The following is a 27,001-nucleotide window of genomic DNA, read 5'->3' as shown; positions in this document are numbered from 1 at the left end:
TTAGAGTAACATTTAAAACAAAACAAAAAAATAAACTTGCGGGTTGAAATACGTTTTTACTTGGGTACTAATTTCTGACAGAATGACTGCACTCTGGTGTACTAGAATTAGCCTTAGTATCACTTTCAATCTCCCAAACAACGTGTGGTTCAAGTTGTTTGTGTTTAGGTCTGTCATCATTTGGATAAGATTGAAAAGGCCAATGGTATTTGAAATACCTTTGACATGTACAGCCTGTAGATCCAAAAGCAGGTCTTTCATTGGACACCAGTTCTCTAAAGGCACACTGAAGAATTGTCTGAATCCCCAGATGCTAATGTTTTGGCATGATCGACCTCTGTGGATTTATTTACCTGGGCTGTTTGTCCACAAAGTGATGCTCCGTATATGAGATGCTTGGCGTCAGTTCAATAACAAGAGATTGATTTATCTCTCCATATTAATATCACACAGTGGCCATGCAGAATACAGAAGTGGGACAGGCCTAGGCTTATTTTTATTCAGTACATACTGCTTGTGCATTGGGATCCTGTGGGTAGAATGGTGGTGAGACTATTGATTTAAAGAGAAGCCAATATAACCGGTATTGTTTCTACATGCAAGGGATTCCACAATAGCAGGTCACTTCTTATTCAATCTTTCTTAGAGCTCTTTTTTATAGGGGAAGTTTCCTCCTGACATTTATGCAGTCTGATTTTGGAAATATAATTTCAGTAGTTTTTTTTTGTTTGTTGTGGTTTACATTTTACCTATCAAAAACATATTCATTTTATGTATTTGAAGCTCACTCATAAATTACTTATTTAAAAAAAAATACAGTATATTTGCTTATTCTTGTAAAAATGTATATCTTTTATCTGTACATATCTATGGCTCAGTAATTTGCCCGAGATCAAAAATCAAAAATAACAAAAACAAATACTCAATATCTGAATTCTTACACATTTTCTGTAACTAGTCATTTCTGACCACTATTTATTGTCAGAAAACAAGCAGGTAGAGAAAAGACATGCAAGAGGCTACTACTGAACAAAAGTCTGTGCACACACATTGCAACAACAAAGAAACACCAAGGGATGTGACATGGTTACCGATTTGCTTTAAAATAGTCCAAACGTGCTAACAGCAGATGGTGGTATTTGGGGAGAATTTCAGCGAGATAATATGTCAGTATGTTTGCCAATAGTGTCAGTCTGCAGAATTTTAAAGAATGCAGTACTGTGTCAAGTTAAACCAGCATATACCTAAATGTAATGTGTAATATATATATATATATATATATATATATATATATATATATATATATATATATATATATATATATATATATAGTCTTCAAGGAAAATTGTGATCATGGTATTAGGACCAATTAGTGGTGTAAAATCTACACGGACTCCCAGCAGTCCTTAGTAATCCTTCACATTTCTCTGTAACAGAACGGCTGACAATGAAAACAGATGTCAGCTTGTTTTAGTACAGAAATTTAAAAAAAATTAAAATCTAAATACTGCTAAAATAAACAGATTTTACAATATAAAAAGACAATACAGTACAAAAGTTAAACTGCATTTGAATACATTTCCTTCTAAAGTGTTAGAATACCAGAAACATGTTGGTATAGCACTGCTTGATCCTGGTCTACCTGCTGTCCACTTCCACTCAAGCTCATTGTTAGCATATCAGTGTGATATCCCTTCTGCTTTCTGTCTGCCTCATAGGAAACTGTAAAATAGACAAAATATAACTCATACAAATCAAGATCTTACAACAAATAAATACAGTATATACAGTATACACTGTCTGAACAGTTTTTACTTTGATTATATCAATATTTATTGTGATCGTCAAATGAAATAACAATGAAAATGACACAACAGAATTTAATAGAATATTTATATGCCCCTTGAACTGAAATGAAACATGATTTTAACTCATGAAGATGATACTTATTATTTTCTTTGAAAAAAGCACTTTCATCCCTGTCTGCTCAAGCACTTTCATCCCTGTCTACTCATAGTGCTTACCAGTATTCTGTATACTATTTTGACATCCACTGGAAGTCTGGCGTTCCTCCATGGGAACATGCAGTGGATCTCCAGCAGGTGGTGCAATGGTGGTACAAGCAGAGGCTCCTGATGTGTTCTCATACAGCCCACCATCTGAACTGCAGGAAAAAGTTCTTATGTGCTGTGAGGTCTGTTCCTCAAACGGTGACACTTTCTGGGACTTTAAGGATTCAACTTCTTGGTCATCTAAAGGAAAACTTCTGCTTTTCCAAGGCAATATAAACTAGAAGAGAAAATTATATAAAAAAAACATCTCATTAAATTCTTTAAATCTTTAACCTACTGATGTGTGGTCATTTTGCTATGTAATTTTGTCCAGGAATCAATTTAGGAATACTGGTTTCTAGCTAAGTAAAGAGTAAAATAATTGAATATATAAATAGTTTAAGTACATATAGCTAACAAAATAATTTCAGTAAATCCAGGACAAACCATTCTGAATGCATTCTCTTGGAATGCATTTTTTAAATACATATTTCTCCACAAAAAAAAAAAGAAAAACTGTTTGCCATGCATTTTCTTTAAAAGAACTCAAACTCGTGCAACTGTAGGAAGCTGACTGGAAGTACAGCACTGAAAAATCACATTCACCTTTAACATAATGTGTGCCTTTCTTATATAGGGAAATCGAGACTTAAAGCAATATATAGGCTGTTAGTGCGACTTTCTGCAATTACTTTGTTAGCACCATGTACTTTAATAGGAAGTGAACTAAAGTCTTAAAAAAAAAAAAGTGTAAAACGTATACAAGATCTAACAAACAAAATGTACAACAAAGCCCATGCAACCTTTCTCACATCCAAAGCAGTATTCAATTAGAAACCAGGATTTCAATGCATGAAATGTATCGTTACCAGACAGTTACAATTAACATTTCATTAACAGAACATGCTGTACAGTATTTAAATCATTCTATGCCAACAGGAACCTGTAATCTTTTTATCTATAATCAACCTTATTAAGTTAAACAGAGCATGAAAAGTATTGACACTGTAGAAATAAACCCTTATAGAAAGCTGTGACGTGGAGCCCCACCCCCTTTGTACATAGTATTTGAGCACTGTTATTATTATTGTTAATATTATTGTATATATGGTTTATTGTAAAATATGACAGGCAGAAAGCCTTATCAGTATAAAGCTATGGTTTAAAATAGAGGAGGAGTGAGAATGCCGTTCACTATTATTTGTTACTGTTTGGTTATTTAGTATTTAGTAGTTTAGTGTACTGATTGTGAGTGCGTGACCGATCAGTGACTTATTGAACTAGCTGATGGTCATGCATAATTAAAGCTTGTGTGCGATGTGGCTAGTAGTTGGTTAATCGCAATTGTCTAATTAACTCCTACCACAGGACGTAAAGCCTGGCTCTACCAGTGTGAGGGGGGAGAGTGTCTCGGAGGCAGAAAGACGTGAGTAAGCTAAACTTAAATGCTATGTATGCTGGGAGCTGTAACCAGCAAACAACTTACAGTCTTGTGTTTGTTTTGTGTTGGCCTGTGTGCCGTTTATTTAAAGTCTGTTTATTATTTAATAAATAGTGAGCGCTGTAGCATCTCACATTTACCCCGTACAAACTGCGTTGTGTGTTGCCTGTACTTCCTGCTTCTGACGTCACCCCCACAAGCCAGTCTTGTGATAAAAGCACAGTTTAACAAATCTGGATACAGAAGTTATTGCTACAAAACTTCTTATTGTAACTTTTTGTACAATATCTTACTTTTTCATCTTGGTCATCCTCCTCTAGGCCAGATGAACTGGGAGCTGTGCTTCGGCAGGTGCAGTCTCCTTGTGTGGATGGCATGTTCTGAGTGGCCCCAGGTGTACAATTCCATGGGGAATGTAAAGGATACAGAGTGCAGTCTGTGTTTTTACTGGAGGACCTGCAATGACAAATACAACACAAATAATTACATTTCTTTCATTTCTAAATGAAGATGGTTTATGTTTTTTTTTATTGGCATGTAATACACTTTTAAATGTGGGTTCAGCTTTTTAAATGCATCAGATATCAGCTAGCTTAACAAGAATACAACGCAAATTGAGCTTCTACAGTATTCAAAGTGTAAACAATAGCTCTCAATAACTTGTACCATAAACGCTGCTTGGAAGAACAACTTTCAAGTTCTTACACGGCTAGCTACTGTATACAGTGGCTCTAAAAAGTATTCACCCCCTTGGACTTTTCCACATTTTATTGTGTTAAAACACGGAATCAACATGGATTTAATTAGGAGTTTTTGTCACTGATCAACACAAAAAAAGTCCATAATGTCAAAGTGAAAAATAAAATCTACTAATTGTTCTAAATGAATTACAAATACAAACCAGAAAATAATTGATTGCATAAGTATTCACCCCTTGAGTCAATATTTGGTAGAGGCACCTTTGGCAGCAATTACAGCCATGAGTCTGTTTGGATAAGTCTCTACCAGCTTTGCACATCTGGACACTGCAATTTTTGCCCATTCTTCTTTGCAAAATTGCTCAAGCTCCATCAAGTTAGATGGGGACCTTTGGCAAACAGCAGTTTTCAACTCTTTCCACATATTCTCAATTGGATTGAGGTCTGGGCTTTGACTGGGCCACTCCAGGACATTGACCTTTTTGTTTTTAAGCCTCTCCAGTGGGGCTTTGGCTGTATGTTTGGGGTCATTGTCCTGCTGGAAGATGAATCTTCTCCCAAGTCCCAGGTCTCTTGCAGACTTCAGCAAGTTTTCCTTCAGGATTTCTCTGTACTTTGCTACATCCATTTTGCCCTCTATCGTCAAGAGCTTTCCAGGCCCTGACACAGAGAAGCATTCATAGCATGATGCTGCCACCATCATGCTTTACGGTAGGGATGGTGTTCTCTTTGAGGTCAAAAAGTGATATTCCGGGTGATATTCAATGCCTATGAAATGTTCTTATCTCCTACCCGATTGGTGCTTCTGAAGAACCTTATTCCAGATTTGCTTCGAATGTTCCTTCATCTTCATGATGTAGTTTTTGTTAGGAAATGTACTAACCAACTGTGGGACCTCCCAGAGACAGGTGTATTTAACCTGAAATCATGTGAAACACCTTCACTGCACACAGGTGGACTTTATTCAACTAATTATGTGATTTCTAAAGACAACTGGTTGAACCAGAGCTTATTTAGGTGTGTCATAGCAAAGGGGGTGAACACTATTGCAATCAATTATTTTCTGTTTTATATCTGTAATTAATTTAGAACAATTTGTAGATTTTATTTTTCACTGGATTGGCTTAAAAACAAAAAGGAGTGTCCTGGAGTGGCCCAGTCAAAGCCTGGACCTCAATCCAATTGAGAAAATGTGGAAAGAGTTGAAAATTGCTGTTCACCAAAGGTCCCCATCCAACTTGATGAAGCTTGAGCAATTTTGCAAAGAATGGGCAAAAATTGCCGTGTCCAGATGTGCAAAGCTGGTAGAGACTTATCCAAACAGACTCATGGCTGTAATTGCTGCCAAAGGTGCCTCTACCAAATATTGACTCAAGGGGGTGAACACTTATGCAATCAATTATTTTCTGGTATGTATTTGTAATTAATTTAGAACAATTTGTAGATTTTATTTTTCACTTTGACATTATGGACTTTTTTTGTGTTGATCAGTGGCAAAAACTCCTAATTAAATTCATTCTGATTCCATGTTGTAACACAATAAAATGTGGAAAAGTCCAAGGGGGGGTGAATACTGTACAGAGCCACTGTATATGCAAAAGGTATACCATAGTTTTACTCTTTCTACTTATAAATCTAAATAAAAAAACAAAGAACTGTAAATGTTTGTACATATGTGCAGCAGGCTGCCCTCTTGGTTTTGAGTAAACCACACACAGTAATGTGTTAATGTTCCATTTGTAAGTCAAAGCTGTTTTTTGTGTGTTGGGACCTTTTGGCATTGCTGTAGCAAAGTCCTTTACATTCTAATGGCTTTGGAAATAGAAACTGACAAGCAAATGGTAAGACACCTAAAATACCCCTTTTATACTTTCCCCAAAATATACAACAGAATGCAGAAAACAGACAGTAAATGAGAAACTTCATAAAAACCTGGAAGATAACTTGGAAAATAATACTGCTGCTTGAGAACTAATTCAAAATTTGGGCATGGGGAAAAGATTTGAATTAAATTGTAAAACAATGTATCTTTACTGAATCTTAAATATCTGTTTCTATTTAAATGACTGCATATGTTTTTAAAATAAAGTATTTTCCATGACAATTACTGTATTGGTATTGCTTATTTCTGAGGCTACACTGTTCTGAAATACAGGACATACAATTTGTAAGGTTTGTAACTGTTGCAAGGTTGTAAACAAAAAACACCTTGATCTGTAAAACGTAAACATCAAGCAATGCATTAGTGAATTTCTTTAGGTTTATCTCAAAGCCCTCTAAGTACACCTGCCTGCTATTTTGTCTATGCCATCTGTTTTCCTCCCAAAAGGTCCACCTTGCTTTTTCCTTTTCTTCACATTTTACATGCCTTGAAAAAAAAGGCTGATCTGATAGGTCTTCCGCCTACAAAGAAGAACAAGTTACTGCAGTAGACACTTTGTCACCAAACTGTACTGTATGTCACCAGCGCAGTTTAGACAGTAATCAGGTCTTGGAGAATGGAGTGCCAGCTGTACTTATTTTAGGGTTACTTGTTTTATTTTAAGTAATACTAGAACGAGGGCTGGCTTTGTTCTTTTTTAACCCACCATTATTAACTTAGTTGGTTTCTGGGAGGCAATTTTTCCTAGGAATGTATTGAAGTGATTTTTCAAGTGTGTTGTTAGTCTGGAGGCAGACCCTTCAACCATTAAGGAGAATCAGAGTTGCCCAAACCCTGCAATCACTCCAAACGTACTGACTATCAAGCATAATTAAAAGCAGGATTTTTTAATGCTGACCAACATTGCTTTTTCTATCTGCTTCTGTGGTCTTTCTGACCTCTTATTTTACTATCACCCTGTTTATTAAATCTTTGTACTCTCAGAACTAGAGAGGTGCACCTCAAAGATCTTACATTACTCAATTCAGTTACTCAATATGGCTAGGGATTATTATAATAGGAACATTAATAAATACAGACGATTCTAACTAATGATGGAATACAAGTGTGAAACATTGTTAAAGTCGACAATGTCTTACCTCTCCTTCTTCAAAATGAATCCCCTCTAAAGGCTGAATGTCAACAACTCGCCAGCTGTTGTTTAGAGACAGACATTTTATCGGCAAACAATATTGAATCCAGCCTTATTTCCCATATGTTCCCACTGTCATCCTGACTACTTGCAGGTGCTACAACTCAACAGTAATGAACAAGTCAACTTAAATTTTACTCACATTTTGTTTTAAGTTCATTAACTGACAAACTACAGGGAACACACACAATGTTTTTACTGTAGCAATCTACAGAAAGCCATCTGCTAGAAAGTCATCCACAACTGCAAAAACAAAACGAAGTAGCTAAATACTTAACACATATGCTAGTAGCTAGCCTACCATTAGAGTGGGACCTTTTGTGTTTTAAGATGTATAATGTAAGTGTATAAACTTATGAGATTACAGTTAATACTATTAACTGGCTGAACACTGTGTTCACCTCATAATCATTAAAAAATACAAATAAACTACCCATTTTATTCCAAGGCAGAGTTGTAGTACTAGAAATGATCCAACAGACCTTAGTAAAGACCTTTTAAAATGTCTTAAGATATTGGATGGAGATAGTTCAGTTACTATCGTACAAGAAATTACTTACATTTTTTATTTCACCATCAAAGCTAAACAATCAACAAGATGCTTCAGCTTTGGTTTCTAATGTAGTATTGTGGTTTTATGAGGGGAAAAGTATTTCCCTAAGTTCTGATGGTTCTGTACATTTTATAATGTTAATAAACTGGAAAGTGTACCTTGGAGTGACAATGTCCTTATACTGCAGCTTCTCGACCTTACTGGTTGCAGCTAGTGACATAGGAATCACAATATTGTCAATGTCATAGAAGCACTCACTTCGAAGGCGTCTCCTTGCAGAGTTCTGTGAAAAGATATGTTTGATGGTTTAATATAAAGTGGGTTATACTACCTCTTATGATTACAAGACAGCTTGGGTGTCACTACATCAGGTGAAATGGACTGAGAATTGCCACAATAGCAAAGGGAACACAGAACTCAAAATCAGTGACTTATTTCAGTAGTTCAAATGACAAGGATCGTCATTATCACTTCACTTTTTTCCACTGATACTTAAAATCAATATAGTCTTGTGACTTTGAGCTAGAATGTCAAGCTAGCATGGTACCTGAGTGGGTTGTTTATGGGACAGTGTGGATTTGGATGTTATGATATGAGAAGCACTCTCTTCTGGATAGGGAGGTAGGTGAAAGGGAGGCTTCATCAGTCGGGTCAGAAAAGCTTCTTCATCTGGAATAAAAACAGAACAGCAGATTAAGTTTTCATCAGTCCACAGTGGTAATACATGAGTTTCCTATGACTAGGATCAGATTATCATTTTGGTATGAAGACCCAAAGGGTAATACAAATGGGCATAAAGGCCTGAGTGAAATAATACAAAAAATAGTAAAAAAGTGTTTTTTCTTTACCCTGCACTGCCTCACGAGTATATTTTCTTTTCCCTCCTTCCCTATATAGCTGTCTTGGTGTTCCCTGACCGTTTGGAAGTGTATGGATAGCTGACTGACCAGCCCAACCATGAAGTTTTGAATAATGATCCTCACAATCTGTATGATACAAATACCCAGACAAAAATAAGGGATAAACTCTAGTTAACAACTTGGTTGGGTTATTAATACCAATGTGAAAAACACGAGTCATAGTAAAAATGGGAGCTTGGACAAGAGAGAGAATTGGATAATCTAAAAATATTTAAATACATGATAATTAATTTTCTGATAGAACATTTAAATAATTATCCACAAATAAAAAAAGAAAATCACATGCCACTGTCAAAGATAAATAAGCAAAAAAAATATATATATATATATAAAATATATATATAACCACGCAGACATAAGGAGGGTCCCACAGACAGAAGCTATGAAATTATATATTAGCTCCACACTGTCACCTGCATAATATGCTGTAATATGCTACAGACAGCACATCTTCTCTTACCAATCAATGTTGTGAAAGCAGGCATCTCATTTCCACCGCTGGTAAAGACTGGAGGTTTGACATCCTTTGTTGGTGGAATTGGCCGCTTCACCCAATCCTCCTGTTGCAGTAATGTGTGCAGATGGACAGGCAGAGGAACATCTGCAAAACATCAAGACAGAACAATCTGAGGAGAGCTGCTGACATGCACTTTACACTGTAGATAAAAGTCTCATAAAAAAAAAAAAAAAAAAAAGTTTTCAACACAAAATTTTCTAATCTACGTGTAAACTTTGACAAACATATTATAGATATAGATATATAGATATATATATATATATATATATATATATATTATATATATATATATATATCTATATATATATATATATATATATATATATATACAAATCAAACTACAATACTGGGTTGGGCCAATATGTTCTTAACACTAGCAAACCCCAATCATCTAACCCTTCTAACAAAATAGTATTCTTTTTTACCACGTGGCACATTTCTCTCTGCCCCAATGTATAATGAAGAATGGTTGTTGAATGATGACTCTTGGATAACAGGCCCAACCCAGTACCCAGTGTTTTAGTATTTCCAACATTTTCTAATTTTAACCGCTGCATTGTTAATCGTTTCCCAGCCGCACTGCAGCAGACTTCTACATATTCCTACTGGCTGCCTTTCTCAACGGACCACAATGAGACAATGATCCTTACTTTGTGTCTCTACTTGTATTTTTTACAGAAAAAAAAAAAAATCTAAATAAATGTATTCTTCACTTTTAAGCTTGCTTTGAAATGTGTAGACGCTCATTTATTGAAGAGCCAGGCTTTTGCAAGTTTCAGAGGAGTAAAACCAACAACAAAGGGGAAAAATTTGGTTGCCATGGATGCCACATTCATCACAGGTACTGCATACTGAAATGCTGAATAGCCCTAATAGGAGTGGATGCTTTAAAACAAAACAAAATGGCAACTACACATTTTGATATAGAAAAACATTACTTATAAAGAATGGGTACTGACTGAGCATTTATTCTTCAAAGGTGTATTACTATTGCATCAGGCTTTCTGCACAGCAATGCACAAACAGAAGTGCGCTCCAAGATGTGCATGGAATTCTTAAATCTAGATCCCTTGGGAGCAATACACAGATCACATCATCAATTCAATACACACAAATGACTTTCAATTCAGTCTTCTTGGTGAGATGCCTCTATATTTATTGTATGAATAAATGGGCATGTATAAGGCGTTTCAGGTACAGTGATATAAATACCCTACTGTGCATAACAGCACTTCATAAGAAGTCCTAATTTAGAGTAATTTACATGCTTGGACACGAACGTATAGAGTAAACATGTTATTTGTTCATCAGAACAGTTTTGCAATATCTTGAAAGCAAACAATGAAGCAATCTACTATAATGAAATTAAATGAATTGTAATATCTTCTGAGTAAAGTAATTTACCTGACGATACTGACAGTACAGGGTGAAAGGACGATTCCAGCAGTCCCATCTGCTCCGTTTTTGTCATTCTTACGGACTCACAGTGGTGATCATAGTAACTGTTACATTGACATGGGGCAGCTGGAGGTAACTGCGCCTGCAATAGCATATTGAAAAATAAAATGTTGAAGACACTTTTAAAATTGTAAAAACTGGATATAATGTAATCTTCCTTTGTTTTATCTGTTTGTTCAAAGCTGTACTTTGTGGTTTGAATGGTTTGTGTGTTGAGTGCTGGATGTGTACCAGTATTGGATTATCTAGTTTAGATCTCAGATTTTAAGGTTGGTGTGCGTTCATTGATGTTTAAAAACAGAAATGGGCAAACATTTAAAAGATCAGCTTTTGCTTTAAACAGTTTTGTCTTGAGATTTCAAACACTCCAAGTTGCACCCAGCAGATAATGTTTCTCCTGTATTCTCCAGCATGCCTACACTGTCTACATGGTAAAACATGTTTTTTTCCAGTGTGTGTACAAGTTTAGCCATGAAGGAGAAGCTGTTTCTCATAGCCAGGGCAAATGGATCATCTGAAAGATGTGGGTGTTGATGTTTCACAGAAAGGATGTTAAACAAGCCCGTTTGTTGATTTTGGATTGAAGCAGTTACACCATGGCAAATAACAAGACAATTAGTTTTTCTTCTTAACTGGAGCTGACGTCACATGACACTGAGATTTACAGGGATGTATTCATTGACTGTTTACTGGAACGCTCTTCTCTGTTTGACTCCCAGTGCTCCTGCTGAGATCTACAACACTGACCTCTGACTTTACAGAATGACATCCACACAGAGCTACATGGGGAGCTTTCCTAAATACATGTCTCATTTTTCAATAGAAATGCTCTGTGGTGCTTTATAATCATTGTTTTCGGTTGACTCGAAAGAATTAAATGAAAAAATCATCTGTTCCTTCTCCCACGTGAGCCTTCTTACTAGAAGTAGGCGTCTATTTAAATGATCTGAACCGTGACAGAGCTTAAACTCACTCTAACGTATATATCCATCCACTGTAATTTTTAAGTAGACAAAGAAGAAAAATATCAAATGAAAGGCCGATTGTTGTAAGATATGCTGTTTGAATTCCTTTTTCCTTTTTAGGCACATTAATAAGACAATAATGCTTATCTAAAGGCATTTTCAAATCGCAATTGACTCGCACTTGGAATGGATCTTGTCAAGGCTCACAAAATTCAAATTTACCTATCACCCCTTCATCTTCATACAGTACATATTCACTGTATTAGTATAAATATTTGTTATAGTTTTGCCCAAAGGAATTCAGCTTAAGTAAACTAACAATTACCAATGTCTAGGCTCTTCGGACATCCTAAGAGCAGTCCTGTGCAATGAAATTACTGACCACACTGTTAAACTTCTCAGTAGGGGAATTGGCATGTTCCCAACATTCTTTACATTCATTACCAACAGAGATAGCTGGAGCTCAGAAGCCATGTAAAGAAAAACTGTTCTCATTTAAAATATCCCACTCAAGTGATACAACTATATTTCTACCCAAGAGGCAAAATTGCAAGTTTTGGGCCATTAACCTACAGTATCTGTATCACACTGTCGCTTATCGATCAATAATAGCTTTGTGATCTGAAGGATGTGTGTGAAGTTAAAATAAAAACAAGAATGCATTGCCAAATAAAGAGTTTCTACAGATATATACATATATAGAAGTTTAAGGGTGAGAATAACTTTTATTCTTACCTTTTGACCAAACTGGTAAGGAGAGTCTAAAGTGAAGAGTCTGTGTTTCTGGTAAGTCCGAAGGGGCCTTGTTCTGGCTGACACACATGTGCTGTTTATATGGGGAAGTTTCTGTTTTCTTTTACTAACTCGGCGCTTTTTAATACTGTGCTGGCCAGAGACGCAGCTAATTCTTTTAGAAAACACATCTCTGCTTTCTGCTTTGCTGTGAAGAAACAAAAGTAAAATGCAAAAATAATACACATTGTTATATGTACTTCAGTAAAATACCAAGCAGCCCTATAATGTGTACATCAAAAAGACTATATTTAACTCACAAATCCTACTGAAACAAGAAATAAAATTATTATTATTTTATTTAGTAGTCACCAATTATGTTATTATTTTCTCCCAATTTAGTATGTCCAATTATTATTAGGCTCAGCTCACCGCTACCACCCCTGCACTGACTGTAGAGGGGCGAAGGAGAACACACGCTGTCCTCAGCCGTCAGCCGGCCGCTTCTTTACAGACTACAGGCTCACCATGCTACAGCGTCGGAGGACAACGCAGCTCTGGGCAGCTTACAGGCAAGCCCGTAAGCGCCCGGCCAGACCCCCCCCCCCCCCCCGGGCGGCGCACGGCTAATTGTGCGCCGCCCCCTGGGAGCTCCCATCCACGGTCGGCAATGGAATAGCCTGGAGCCGAACCAGCAATGTCCAGGCTATAGGGCGCATCCTGCACTCCACGCACAGCGCCTTTGCTGGATGCACCACTCGGGAGCCCCCAAGAAACTAAATTCTAAATATTTTGCATTTGTATCAGGATGTGATCGAGCAAGTGTACCAAAAGGAGGAACATGTAAGGCTAATATGTAACTCTTTCCAAGTATCTTTAATGTAAATCTCTATTATAGTAATACAATATAGTCATATTTTTAATACCAAGTAAGTCTTTCACCTGACAAAATCATAGCCAAATATACAGTGACAACTATATCTGAAATGCAATGTCAAAGAAAAATCTCTTTCAAGTTCAAGTGTTTTTTTAATCTTCTTAGTTACAGGATATACAGTGATTTATCCAAACCCCTAATAAGTTCAATGCAAGGACAGTGACTTCTCCTTAAATTAGATTTCCTAGGCTGTTACTCTTGGTATGCTATCACAACTCACTAGGCAGGTTCAATAAAAACACTCAGTGGGACAGGAAATGAAAGCTGATGCATAAAGAAAATTCCACCGAGGAGGGCACTTTGACTATTTTTCCCCTGCTTTGTTAGTAGGTCTGTAGATGGAATTAGTCACTTTGGTGACTTTTTATGTGCAGAGAATGCTTCTGCATAGTTGTCAGCCATTAATGCGTTTTCTGTCTCGTTAAATGGAATACACTTCAATGATTGAAGGCTACTGTTCCTAGGCAAAGGGATTTTAAATATTTATCTTTTTGGCAGAATAAAGGGCAGGGATGCAAGAAAAACAACTAAACATCTTAATTAGATTATTATTTTTATTAAAGTAAACAACATTAAAGTAAAAACTGAAAGTAAAAAAATCAGATCGCATCATAGCCCAATCATACACAATTCCACTTAAAACAGTTTGTTATTTCCTGATTACACTTTAGAACACATTGAGAAAAACAATTAAAATGACTTCATTTTTAAATGATGGACTAAAAGCAAGACTAAAGGAAGAGGGAAACGATCGGCATTACCATCAGTTCATCTTCAGTTATTGTTTCTGTAATTCTAGCAGCACGTGCTGAACAGCTCAATGTTTGAACAGATATTGGGGTCAGATATATGTACTGGGGGAAGGGGTGTCTACAGGCTCATGAGACTTCTACGAATGTTGCCATGTTTACATACAGCAATTTGCATTATTCATTTTGTGGAAAAACTAAGATGAACTATTTGCATATTTGATATTTAAGTAACAAACTAAGTGACCATGGAAAAATATAATTTAGTATAATCAGTATTAACTACCACTATTTACACAAACACTGCAACTACAGACCTACCACGTATGTTAGTAACTACATATCCCTGGTAAGGATATTAAGAACACATTACAGGCATCACAAAAATACAGGTAAACATTAGACTGTAGAATAAAAGATATATCAAGACAAAAGCCCATGTAAAGTTCAGTCAAATCCAGATGACTAGTTCTCAAAATATATGCCAGACACTGTGGATATATGGAAAACACTGTTATCCTGTTTTATCATATGATAAATTTAGTTGAAAATGACAGTCAAGTGGAAGGTCTACCCGCTCTACATTTTGCCTTCCCTTGTGACTGCCAGCTCAGGTATGTAGAATACTGCAGGTCCCTCAAGACTATCAGTCAGACATCCTTTACATTCCCTGATGATACTGGCTGAAACTGAAGAGGCAGCCCAAGGAGTACAGTGACATCACATTATTGCCACACAACTGTCATTTTAGACACTTTATAAGTTATATTTCTGGGACAAAGACTGAGTTTTGTTTGTAAAGAAGGGAGAGTTACATTTATACACTTAAAACTTTCTTCTGCAGTATTCAAAAATATGTACCTTGCTACATAAGAGAAGAAAACTTTCAAGAATGTGTTGTACCTTTTTGACTGTCCTTTCCAACTGCATGGTTTGGATGAGACAGAAGAGGAACAGGGGGAGAAACTGAGAGGTGGTATCAAACTGCTGACTATTTCTGTAAGCTGGGCACTCTGTTGATAACAATTACAATTAAAACACTTTCAAAGTTTATTTAAAGAAAAAAATAAGAAATTATACTTAAATACAAATAAGCCTTTTTCACAAGACTGCCTTCAACCATAACATACAATTCTAACTTCTATGAAAATATACTGTACATGCTTATACTACAACCATCTAAAGTGGTCTTTTAGACAGGTGGCCTATTGTAACTACACACACTATACAGAGCTCAATAAACCACAACATTTTCTAATTGACATAGCCTGGGAGCAGTGCAAAACAGGTCATACTCGGTAGCTGCTTGTAGCTGGTAATTGCAGTTATAAAAGATGTTGGTGACCTAATCTTGGATTGGGCTGTATGAACTACCAGTCCACATCAAGTAGACGGTTTGCAGTGTTCAAAGAGCCGTGGTCCATTATGGCTTACCTGTCTCTCTATATTTCTGAGGAGGCGAGTAGGGCTGCTTGGTTCCATTTCAAAATCATGTTCTAAGGAACAATCCTCTTTCTCTGCAGGGGTTGTATTGTCTCTGGCAGTGTTCAATAGACCTGGAGTTTCTGTCAATAGCATCTGCCGAATCAGCCTGTCACTTAAGGGCTGGAAATCTTCCAGGATTACTTTCCCCTAGAAAATAGCATTCACATAACTGGGTCAAGAAACACATTAATACACTTTTTCTTTAAACACTATTCTGCCATTCTTCAGGTAAATCTGTCAATCACCAATGTAGAAGCTAAGAAATAATCATCTATTAATCAACCCATGGGTGTCACAGCAGCTTATACCACATAACAGATGGACAGATCTTCCTGTGGCAGATAGTATCTGACATAGCTATATGTGTTGTGTTATGTCACATCCGTGCCAGTGTCTGGCCAGCAGCAGTTTATTTTATATTCTAGTGGCATGGGTCACGGCATCTGAATTATGAAGTAAGATGCACATATATTTGCTTATACTGTAAATAAAATGACAGAGTTTCAATATACAATAAATTGCCATTTCCAGTACAGAAACATAATTCATATTCAAAGAGCTAGCAGCTACTTTAAAGTTGACTCCAGGATACGAGGCTGGAATGAGTGGAGACAAGGGGTGTGCAGCAATCACTTGAGATTACATGAAGGGGTCCCTGCTACTGTATAATAGAGTAACTTAATATCCAAACTTAAAACTTGATTTGAGTGGATCTGTACTAGAATAGAGCAACCCACTTTTTAAAAACAATTTAAATAATGTAAGTCACTCAATTTTGAGAAATGCTCCTGTAAAATTCCCCTAGTGTTAGAATATGGTTATTAATAAAGGTTGATTAACATCAGAGTGGTCTTACCTTTGTGGAGTGTATCTGTGTGTGGAGGTCACTAAGCTGTTGGATTTTATATTCAAGATCAGATATTCTGGCTTGAAGCCATGTCCAACGACTGCCAATTTCAGCTCGTTCTGAGAGCCATCTCCATTCACAAGTGTGATTACTGTGGAAAAAAGAATAAAGATAGGAATAAGCTCAAAATAAAATTATGTTCATAAATCATTTTGGACAACTTACTGAACTACCATAATCAGCATAAAATCACTTAAAGAGGAATAAACACTGGACACAAAACTGTGCTCTGTAATTACTATGAGCAAAGTCACACTGACAAGCACACTGATTAATCATCATAAGGACATTGTTTGGAATATGTTATTGTAATTACAGTACTCTTTGTTAATGCATCACAGGGAACATGTTCATGCGAGTAGTCCCAAGAACCTGCTTGAGAGCAATCATGCACAGAGCAAAGCATGGCATTCTAATCTCCTTCATCTTTATCTCTCTAGGAGATTGTCTGGATTAGACATCCATTTACAACTCAGTTATCCTCTGCTGCTGGATGTCAAAATATTTGTTATAGTTTCAAATGACTGCAATGCCAGTAGCTTTGTTGAATTTTAAAACTGTGTGAATGTCAGGATTCTTTGTTCTTTATTGCTGATCTCAGCACGGTATTTAAGGTGTGCCCAGAAACAATCAATCAAATCTTTATTTTATATAGCGCCTTTCATAGTGGACCGCCATCACAAAGCCTTTACAAGATGCAGTAACAACAAGAAAATCCACAATACTTTAAAAAAAGAATTATTGTGGAATTTCTGATCAGATTTATAAGACACAATTTGTCATGCACTTTTTTCAAGAAATTTGAATTCAAAGGCTTTTTACGATTAAAAAACAAGTCATGAATAACACCAAATTAACTGTTTAAAAAATGTATGTGTATGAATCTGCTGAATTTCCAACATAAAAAACCAGTGCATTTAATTACAGAAAGGTACTAGGTACAAACAGTGTCTCATTTTTAATACTTGAAAGATGAACGCACTTATCTCAATAGTGCCATTCAGACAGACTCTGCTTTCATTATGTAAGATATTAAATTTATATTCTTATAAACTTGGCTGATGCAGAATCTTTATATTTACACCAACAGTGTGTGGCTACAGCCAGAGATAACTGAAACACAGATATGGGTTTTATCTTGGATATATGACACAAACAAGCCTCGCATGATAGTTCATGGATTTTATACACAGCTTATATATTTTGAGGGTTGTATAATGCCTGTGTATCCATAAACTCCAAAAGCTAAGCAAAGAAAAAACCATTCTTCTATACGGCACTTTAAATAGCTAGTGTCCCTTAACTCAGCCTTTTGATAACACTGATAACATTTTTGGTTAGATTTAAACTTACAATGGCTGGCTCCTGTTCAGCAAAGTGCACTAAACAAAATTAAACCCTCTACTTTTAAAAATAATATTTATTTTGTAAAGGCCAACAGTGCACACAAAATGTTTCTGGTTATATAATGCTATGTTTAAATTTACAGTATTAACTGAATTTTGCTTTAATGAGCAATCAACAACTGTGCTTACAATGTAATTTCCTTTTAGTACAACATCACAGATCACAACCCCCCCCCCCCCAAAAAAAAAAAAAACAACAAAAAAAGCTGTAACTATTAAACAGTCAATATTGCTAAATGCAGATATGCAGTACTAAAAGAAAGTGAATACATTCAATGACAAACATGCTCTTTATGTATATCTAAAGCATAAACACAAATAACAGTAATTGGAGAGGATAATCTTATTTTAGCTAGCTTTATATAACTTTAAGATTTCTTCTGTTATAATATTGTATGTTTTAATTACTCTCATTTCCTAGAACGTGTGCTGTATTCTCATAGTTCTCAAAACCCTATAAAACAGCACATTTATGACCCGCTCCTCACAGCTCGACTTAGGAACATTCGTGTACGTGCTCCTAGGTTTTGTTTCCACTCTCATTGTTTGGATTACTAGTCCCTAATTTGTTCCTGGTATAACAGAAAGGATCTACAGGAAATGTTTTTGTTTCACCCTATCAGTTAATGGGTTCAGTCTGTGCCACAATTAAATGATAGTAAATTGTTCTGTGTTTCCATGGCGCTCACAATTATGCTACCTATCCTTGTAACCTTCTGCTTGCAGTTTCATGCACCAGTTGCCATAGTGTTTCACTGCAACCTTGAGAATTTCATGAGCTGCTCACCACAAACTAAAATGTAATGGTTATCTGGGCTGGCCAATGAGAACTACTTAAAACCAAAGGTTGCTGAACCTAAGTTAAAGCTTTTTTAAACAGAGGGAGTTTTATGTTTCATAAAGGAGAACAGCAAACTTAATGGAGCAGCAATACTGCTTTACTTGTGGAGGGTTGAAAGGATTCATTTCACAGTAACGTTGTTGCCCACCTTCTAGCATAGAAACTTCAGATTCATAGTAGTTAAAAAGATGCACATATACAGTTGTACTGTACGATATTTTTGACACAAATAATCTTGGATGTGGGTAGATTTCTCTGTCTCTATCAACAATCAGAGGTCCCACATAGCCCACAGGACCATATACATAATAAAGATATGACTGTCTGTATCTGTCTCTATTAGGGATGTCACGGTATCAAATTTTTACGGTACGGTAACCATCAAAAAATATACCACGGTTATCATCGTACCGCGGTATAATGTCATTTTTTGTAATCTGTTTTTAAATGGCTATTTAAAGAAATACACTCAAGTCAAGTCATTTTTTAACAAGAAAAATAACTTTAAAGTTTTAAAATAAATACAACTCACTGGTACTAGTTCTATCAGATACTACCCAACTGAAAGTAGTGTTCACTCCACAATATTAACATTTTCTGGGCTCAGTCTGGGACGATAGGGGGTAAGGATGTGACCACTGCAACTGAATACCCTCTTCATCTTTGTCAGTTTGGACAGCATTCTATTAGTTAAGACAGGGGTTTTCAACCGGGGTACCCTGGGGGTCCTTCTAAGGGTCATAGGGAGTACGCAGGACAGGAAAGCACAAATAAAAATAAAGCAAGAGAAAATAATGATTTTGATTTTTTTTTAATGGCATTATATATTCTCTAACCCAGGATGTACACCTATTTACTATTATGTGTATATATACTTATACAGCTCAAAGTGAACGGCTACTGAAAAAAAAAAAACACACAGAATCTATCACGTACACAATTTCTGCCTGTACGCATGTGCGATTTCGATTGCGTGGATTTCCACTCTGACATATAGGTGAAGCAGTTTTCTGTATCTAGTGCAATACTTAAACCAATGTATTGGTCGGTCTGTTTCTATCAATGTGCCCTACTGTATTTAAATCCCATCAATGCTAACATGAACATTCACCAGTGTTAATTGTAGTTACAAATCATTTATTAAATTACATTCTTAATTTAATAAGATGTAATATATTCTGCCATACACACTACCTATATTTCCATGATGTCATAATAGTATTTTTGTAACCTTTTTTATAACTAGATTGTTACAAAAATGCTAAGAATATGTTCAATGCAGCACAGCCAATAAACACAGTACACCCACTCTCAAGATAGCTTTGATTGTAGGAGGTTGCGTTCACCCTCCACTGAAGATAAACAAAGTGCACATTTTCAACTAGAGCGGATGAATGGTTTTAAAACACAGGACAATTCTAAAATGACATTGTGTTCTTTCTATATTCACACAATAAACTGGTCTCTGAAAGCTCCGAGTACTGATCATAAGGAAGACTAGGGAGCCACACCATGTTCCTAAATTATATGAAGATTCCTGCTCAGTGTTGTGCTATATCTTTGACTCTTCCTTAGAGGTGTGAATGTAATGGGTGGTGAACACAATGACAACAGAGAAAATTTGAAGCAGAAAAACACAGGAAGAATGTGGGTCACTTCACAAGGACAAGGAATGTTAATGATGAACTTAAACAAGGCACAAGACCATACACTAAACGAAGCCAGTGAGGTACAGCATGTGGTTTACAATTAAAATTACTACATAAATTGCATCTCTACTACTCAGGTATAGAGTATAACAGTCTGTCTGTTAAATATATAAAAAGGATTCTAGTATGTCATATAATTATTATTTTATACAACATTCAATAAACGATGTACCTGTGGTTGAAACTGCTGTTGATCCTTCTTTAAAACCATTATTTTATAATTAAAACCTTATTTTTCATATAGATCAATAAATACTAATGTCCTATTACTATTTGGATATATGTTCTGGGGTGCTTGATACTTACAATGACAGACCGAAGATAGCACTTTATGAAAACCCTCACTACAGTATATTATCCCCAGTGGGGAATAAGGAGTGCCAGTCCATGAGTAATTTATGAGATCCCACTGCTTTTAAAAGAGCTTCAGCTTATTTCCATGCGAACGGTTTATTCAAGTTCACAAGCTACCATATGTGCACATTTGCAAGTCAATAACCATTCCTGTTTCTGCCAAAGGTTAATATGATGTTGTGTAGAAAGCCTGGTAGCAAAACAGGACTGTACGGAGATTTTCAATGAAAATGCTCCATGGTAGAAAGAAACTTTAGCTGGCAGCCCAGAAATATTCTGCAGGTCACTACATGTTCAACTGCAAACTGAACTACAGTACACACACTAATACATCTGAGGCCACACACACACTATGAATCAGTCCAACAAGTTTCCATCAAGCGGCAGTAGTTATTTTAAAGTAATTATAGATGCAATTAGTGATTAAAGCAAAATTAAAATTGCCTGTTTTAATTAACAAATACATGTTGTATACAATGTGGGGAAGCTATAAAAAAGGCTAACAAGATGCTCGGATACATTGTGAAAAGTGTTTAAATCAAGGGAAGTAATGTTAAAACGGTACAATGCACTAGCAAGACCTCATCTTGAATATTGTGTGCAGTTCTGGTCACCTCGCTATAAAAAAGATATTGCTGCTCTAGAAAGAGTGCAAAGAAGAGCGAACAGAATTATTCCGGGCTTAAAAGGCATGTCATATGCAGACAGGCTAAAAGAATTGAATCTGTTCAGTCTTGAACAAAGAAGACTACGTGGCGACCTAATTCAAGCATTCAAAATTCTAAAAGGTATTGACAGTGTCGACCCAAGGGACTTTTTCAGCCTGAAAAAAGAAACAAGGACCAGGGGTCACAAATGGAGATTAGACAAAGGGGCAATCAGAACAGAAAATAGGAGGCACTTTTTTACACAGAGAATTGTGAGGGTCTGGAATCAACTCCCCAGTAATGTTGTTGAAGCTGACACCCTGGGATCCTTCAAGAAGCTGCTTGATGAGATTCTGGGATCAATAAGCTACTAACAACCAAACGAGCAAGATGGGCCGAATGGCCTCCTGTCGTTTGTAAACTTTCTTATGTTCTTATGTTCTAAATAGCATACGAAAGCAACATAGAACATAAAACATAACACAAAACAGGGTTCTCCCAAGGGCTTTTCAGCCAGGCGCGCTGCCTGGCAAAGTGGCAGTCGCCGCCAGGCTGAAAAAACCTGATCCGCTCGTCTTGCAAATGCTACTGTGCCTTTAACAATATACTGTATTTGCGCCGGCTACTTTATTTAAAAAAATATTAAGATTATTTTGGGGTATTATCATTTATATATATATATATATATATATATATATATATATATATATATATATATATATATATATATATATATATATATATATACACAGTACATAATAGCTACACATATGCACCAAATAAAAAGTATTCCTTTTGTTGTGATATTGTAAAAAATATGTACAGAGATATTGGGGGTTCATGTATAGAGGCTGTAGAAGAAAGGCGTGATGGGATATCAGCTGAACACTTGTCAGCTGACATACAAATGCTTGAGTGCAGAGGTGCTGGATTATTACACTCCGGTTTCATGCAACAGTTATGATGCTGACCAAACGTGTGCGAGTACTGTTGTGTAAAAAAAAAAAAAATGGTTAAAATGAACAGCGAGTAACATTAGGAAAATGTAGAACAGTGAAAAACAAAAAATGGACCTGCATTAACAAAATGTCCTGAAAACTTAACAAAGAAAACAACTTAAATGAAGCAATACGCTCAATAATTAAGATAAAAAGGAAGTGAAAAGGTTACCTATTTTTTTTAAACTCCAATAAATCTACGTTTTCTTTCCCTAGTCAAATCGCAGAGTGCCTAAATAAGCACGGCAATTTACCATAATAAAAAACAGTCATGAAAAATAACGTAGAAGATAAGAAAGCACAACCAGATATAGTCAGAAAGACAACACATTATTCAAATTATTTGTCACATTATATACTTAAAGTAAGGCAAGTTTATTTTTCCATTGAAAGTGCTTCCGACTATAATGTTTTGCTGCCCATCTGTACAGAATTCCTGGGGAGAACCCTGCAAAACGTGCTGCTCTCTCAGGTCTCACAAATTCAATGTGTGGTTTGCCAGCATATATTTATTTTCAGTGCTAAACATATTAAGGGTATATCCATAATCACAGCCACATGACAATGTTTTGCAATCCCACAGCACTTCATCATTACAAAAATCATTACAAAACATTTTCCCCAGTGCTAATTCTTGGTCACATTTCCAAACTGCTGCCAGTGGCATCCAGAGTCTCCAGTGGATGAAAACTGTAAAAATCTAAATTATCTGTACAGTATTTTACAGAAATGTAAGATTCTCCTTTTATTTTGTATATAAATATACAGTTTTTTTTTTTTTTTTCCCCCCTGCCAACTGATTTAAACCACTTAAGCCAAATTTTCCCACTCAAAATCTATTTGTATTCTAGCAGAGCCTCTAAGAGCCGAGGTGATCTGTCAGTAAACATGAAACTCTAGAATGTTCATTCGGTTCTAGGGCAAGTTAGAAATGGAAGTTGTGACTGATGCTTGATCTGTGTTACTTCAATCGAATCCCAGATTTTCTTTGAAATTAATGTAATTTGGCAGTGAACATGACAGACTTTCTGCTCACACCAGCCTAGTGCAAGTCTTCTTTGTTCTTACACTTGAAAATGAATAAAACAGACTAAGCTGCTGATTATCAAGAATCACATACCGGGTTAGGTCACTGGCACATTTCACTTGTTTTGATTGCTTTTATTGGCTTGCATATGACACACACAGTAACTCAAGGCTAGATACAATGTCAAATTCCGTTCAACCATCCAGATGATGGTCTGGGTTAATGTTTGAACTTGACTTTTGTTGTTGTTATGAATCCCACTTGCCTGCTCAATGATAAATGTATCTGCTGGTTAGTATTTACCTGTTTAGAGTTAGTTTCTGTGTTAGACAGTGAGGAACTGTTTTATATAATAAATAAAAGTCAGCAAAAGAACAATTCAATTTCAGATTGTATATTTAACTCAAAAATCACGCTACTGTTAAACTGCATAAATTAGAAAACACAGATCACAATCCATTAAGTGTGTTTTTCATTCCAATGAATAATGACTTTACAGTTTCAATGGTAAACTTTACTTACACTGGCAAATTCCTTTTCCCCGGTGCTAATTCTTGGTCCCATTCCTCATCCGAACTGCTGCCAGTGGCATCAGAGTCCAGAGTCTCTTCAACCCGGGAGAGCACTGCTTGAACTGAGCAGGCAAACTCCTGGACTTCTAAAGTACAGCTTGTTGGCATGGAACCATTTTGATTGCTTTTGAAAGGACCCTGCTCCACTTCAGAATGATCAAAGGAATTGTTTACTAAAGGGCTACAAGTGGGCCCGGTCCCAGCTGAGCTGCGGAAGGCTTTTGATCGGAGATGATGATCTACCAGCCCCCCAATCTGGTTACTGCAGTGTTCTGCAGCATGCTCCCCTAGCAGAATCTGTAAGCGTTTTTGTATTTTGTTGGCCTGATTCACGAGATTTTGGTGCTTGGTGAGGCACTGAAACAGCTGGCTGTTAGTTATAGTTTCTTTCCCAGCTGTGGAATTGGTAAGTAACAGATCTCTTGCTCCATCTGAATCCCACTGCTTGGCACTGAAACCCACTTTGACAGCACTGTCATGTGATGCCGGTGCTCTCCCCAATGAATCGTTTATTTTGGTCTGCGTCAAGAATGTAATTGGGCCCTTGGCTGAAGCATCAGATTCACTTACGCTGTGCTTGCGGTTTGTCATTTGAGAAGAATTCATCACAGCGTCACCATCTGGCACACTTTCCTGCCTAAAATTAGGGCCTGTTTTCTCACAAACTTTTGGAACAACTTTATGTTTAATACCTGGAACTGAAACAAAAAAAACATTTGGATGATCAGAGAAGTCTTTGCAAGAACCTCTTGGACACATCATGATTGAATGTTTACCCCCGTTCAGGTTCTTGTTTAGGGAAAGCAGATTTAACAGAGAGTTGGTGCTAGCTAGTACAACAGTTTTATAACGTCCCGAGGCGTGAGTTATAGGGGATCCAAAAGGTGTGTGCTCTAAACCCATTACGTCATCACTGGAACCATTAGGAGAGTGTGGGTAAGTCAACTTGAGCCAGGTAGATTGTGTGTCACTGTTCCCCATCAGTTTCTGTTGGGATGTTCCTGATTCTTTCCCAAGGATAGCTGTGTCTGGTTCGATGGCACTTGAAGGTAGTGGAGATGACAGGTGGACCCCATGTCCATCAGTAGCTGTTTCAGTCAGGGCTGGAGCCATTTACAGAATGTCTAAGAAACTAGGATACCCTCTTCATATGCAACTCTTCTGAAACACAAAATAACAAAATAAACTCTTCAGTTATTAGAGCCATACAAAATTTCACGTGACAGGATTTTTTCATACTGACAGCAGAAAATGTGTGAACATGGCATATCATCTTATTAGTGATTAACTGGGGACTGCTCTGCAAATCATTCCACCTAAATCAGCATTAGATGAGCCCCCCCCCCCGCCCCTTTTATAACCAACCCACCCGCCTCTAGGCTGTACAAACAATAAAAGGCCTGTGAGACACCACCATACATCCTGCTGCTGACATTCCAAATAAAAACGTTTTCACTATGTGAGAGGTAAGCACATCACCACAGTTGATTAACTGCTGGCCTTAAACTTTAACTGATAACTTTGTGACATGAATTGTAATGAGTCAGTGTGTGGTGGTAACAGACTGCGTTTGAATGCTTTGCAACAGGTCAGACTTTGACATAAGAGGATTACAGTAATAGGGGTAAACTAAATGTTATGTATTTTAGACAGACAGTGATGTAGCTTCTCCAGGAACCAAAATATAACACTGAATTAATATTCATATCGCACCCCAATTTTGAAAGGCTGACAGTCCAATGGTTTCGTAGATTCTATTTAAGATATTATTCCCATTAAAATAAAATATGTGCTGTACAAAAGTCTGTCTCCAAAGCTCTGACAACAATGTCAATTTGCATTGTCTTTATTAATATGGTTTTAGTATTCACACATTTAATACAGCCTGTCTTGTACCATCACTGACTCTCAAGGCTACTGTCACAGCACAGAGAAACCTGCATCCAAAGACAGCTACGAGGCCGAAATGTCTTGGTTCACTTCCACCTTGTAAATCATAAAAATCTTATCTCAAATGTTTAATAATCAAATAATTAAATCATAAACCTGTCAAAATCAAAATAGATATTTTCAGAATCCTTGACAACCATAAAACAAAGCATCACTCCGCCGCACAGTCAATGCGAGGTCACGGCTTGCTTTATACATTTTTGGAGGCAAAAAAGCTCAGTCGTGGGTTTAGTTGGAGGGTCTGACTCGGAGACACACGACAGCGCACTCAGAACGCATCTGGCACCCCGTCCACCTGAACTCTACAACTGGCTCTCTCACAGACCGCTGACCTGACAGTTGTCATCTCTCCCAAATATTTATTAAAAAAAACGTAGTGAGCACTGTGTGCGCGTGGTGGCTAATAAATAAGAGCTGCAGTCCAATATAACCTTAAACACCGGTAAATGTTTTCACACATGAATCGTGAACGTCCTCCCGCCCCTCCTGCTTGGCAGACCTTAATCCAAAGCGAAAACCGAACCGTCTGTTGAAAGAAGAAATAATAAAAAAAAAAAAAACCAGCATTCACTTTAAAATAACGTAAATGTTAACTTACTCAGATTAAACAAATATGAACGTGTATTCCGGGAAATATCCAGTAATAAGCTGCTTGTTTGTGAAGAGTGACAACTTTTCAAAAAAGTTAAATTCTTCGTTGAACGGATTTAAAAAAAAAAAAAAAAAAAAAAAAAACCCCACCAGGGCTTCTTCGCTCCCTCTCTCACCAACTGCCGCAAGCCTCTCCGGTCACAGTTCCAGCCAGGGGCGTGGCGTGCGTAGTTTGGGCAAATATATAAAAAAAGCGAGACCCATACGTCACTTATATAGAGGCGGGGTATGCAACCGCATTTATATGTTCACCATATCGGTTCTATCGTCTCTATAGTTTGTCCAGATACTGACTCCCTATAAGAGCCGCAATGGCGTCAGTTTCAAAACATTTGCTGATCTATAGACCGTGGACCAAT

General features: G+C 36.7%; 1 protein-coding gene across 2 annotated transcripts; it reads right to left on the bottom strand.

The window, feature by feature from the left end:
- Positions 1-826: 826 nt before the first annotated feature.
- kansl1l (KAT8 regulatory NSL complex subunit 1-like) lies at positions 827-26,775 on the bottom strand. Of its 2 annotated transcripts, XM_041264812.1 has the most exons (16): positions 26,590-26,775; positions 23,992-25,202; positions 16,437-16,578; positions 15,530-15,727; positions 14,999-15,108; positions 12,413-12,617; positions 10,659-10,794; positions 9,198-9,338; positions 8,666-8,803; positions 8,365-8,486; positions 7,976-8,100; positions 7,212-7,266; positions 6,481-6,593; positions 3,786-3,948; positions 2,025-2,289; positions 827-1,722 (listed from the first exon to the last, which is right to left on the bottom strand). In XM_041264812.1, the coding sequence occupies exons 2-16, from the start codon at positions 25,152-25,154 to the stop codon at positions 1,586-1,588; spliced, it is 3,213 nt and encodes a 1,070-aa protein (XP_041120746.1). In that variant the 5' UTR covers positions 25,155-25,202; positions 26,590-26,775; the 3' UTR covers positions 827-1,585. The 2 variants fall into 2 exon arrangements, with proteins under 2 accessions (XP_041120746.1, XP_041120747.1); XM_041264813.1 differs by lacking the exon at positions 8,666-8,803 and having other exon boundaries at positions 832-1,722; positions 26,590-26,773.
- Positions 26,776-27,001: the final 226 nt, after the last annotated feature.

The sequence above is a fragment of the Polyodon spathula genome, chromosome 11 (assembly GCF_017654505.1).
Source record: "Polyodon spathula isolate WHYD16114869_AA chromosome 11, ASM1765450v1, whole genome shotgun sequence".
In the NCBI taxonomy this organism is placed as follows: domain Eukaryota; kingdom Metazoa; phylum Chordata; class Actinopteri; order Acipenseriformes; family Polyodontidae; genus Polyodon; species Polyodon spathula.
Note: the sequence above shows the minus strand (reverse complement) of the source record. Positions and strands in the feature narration are given on the sequence as shown.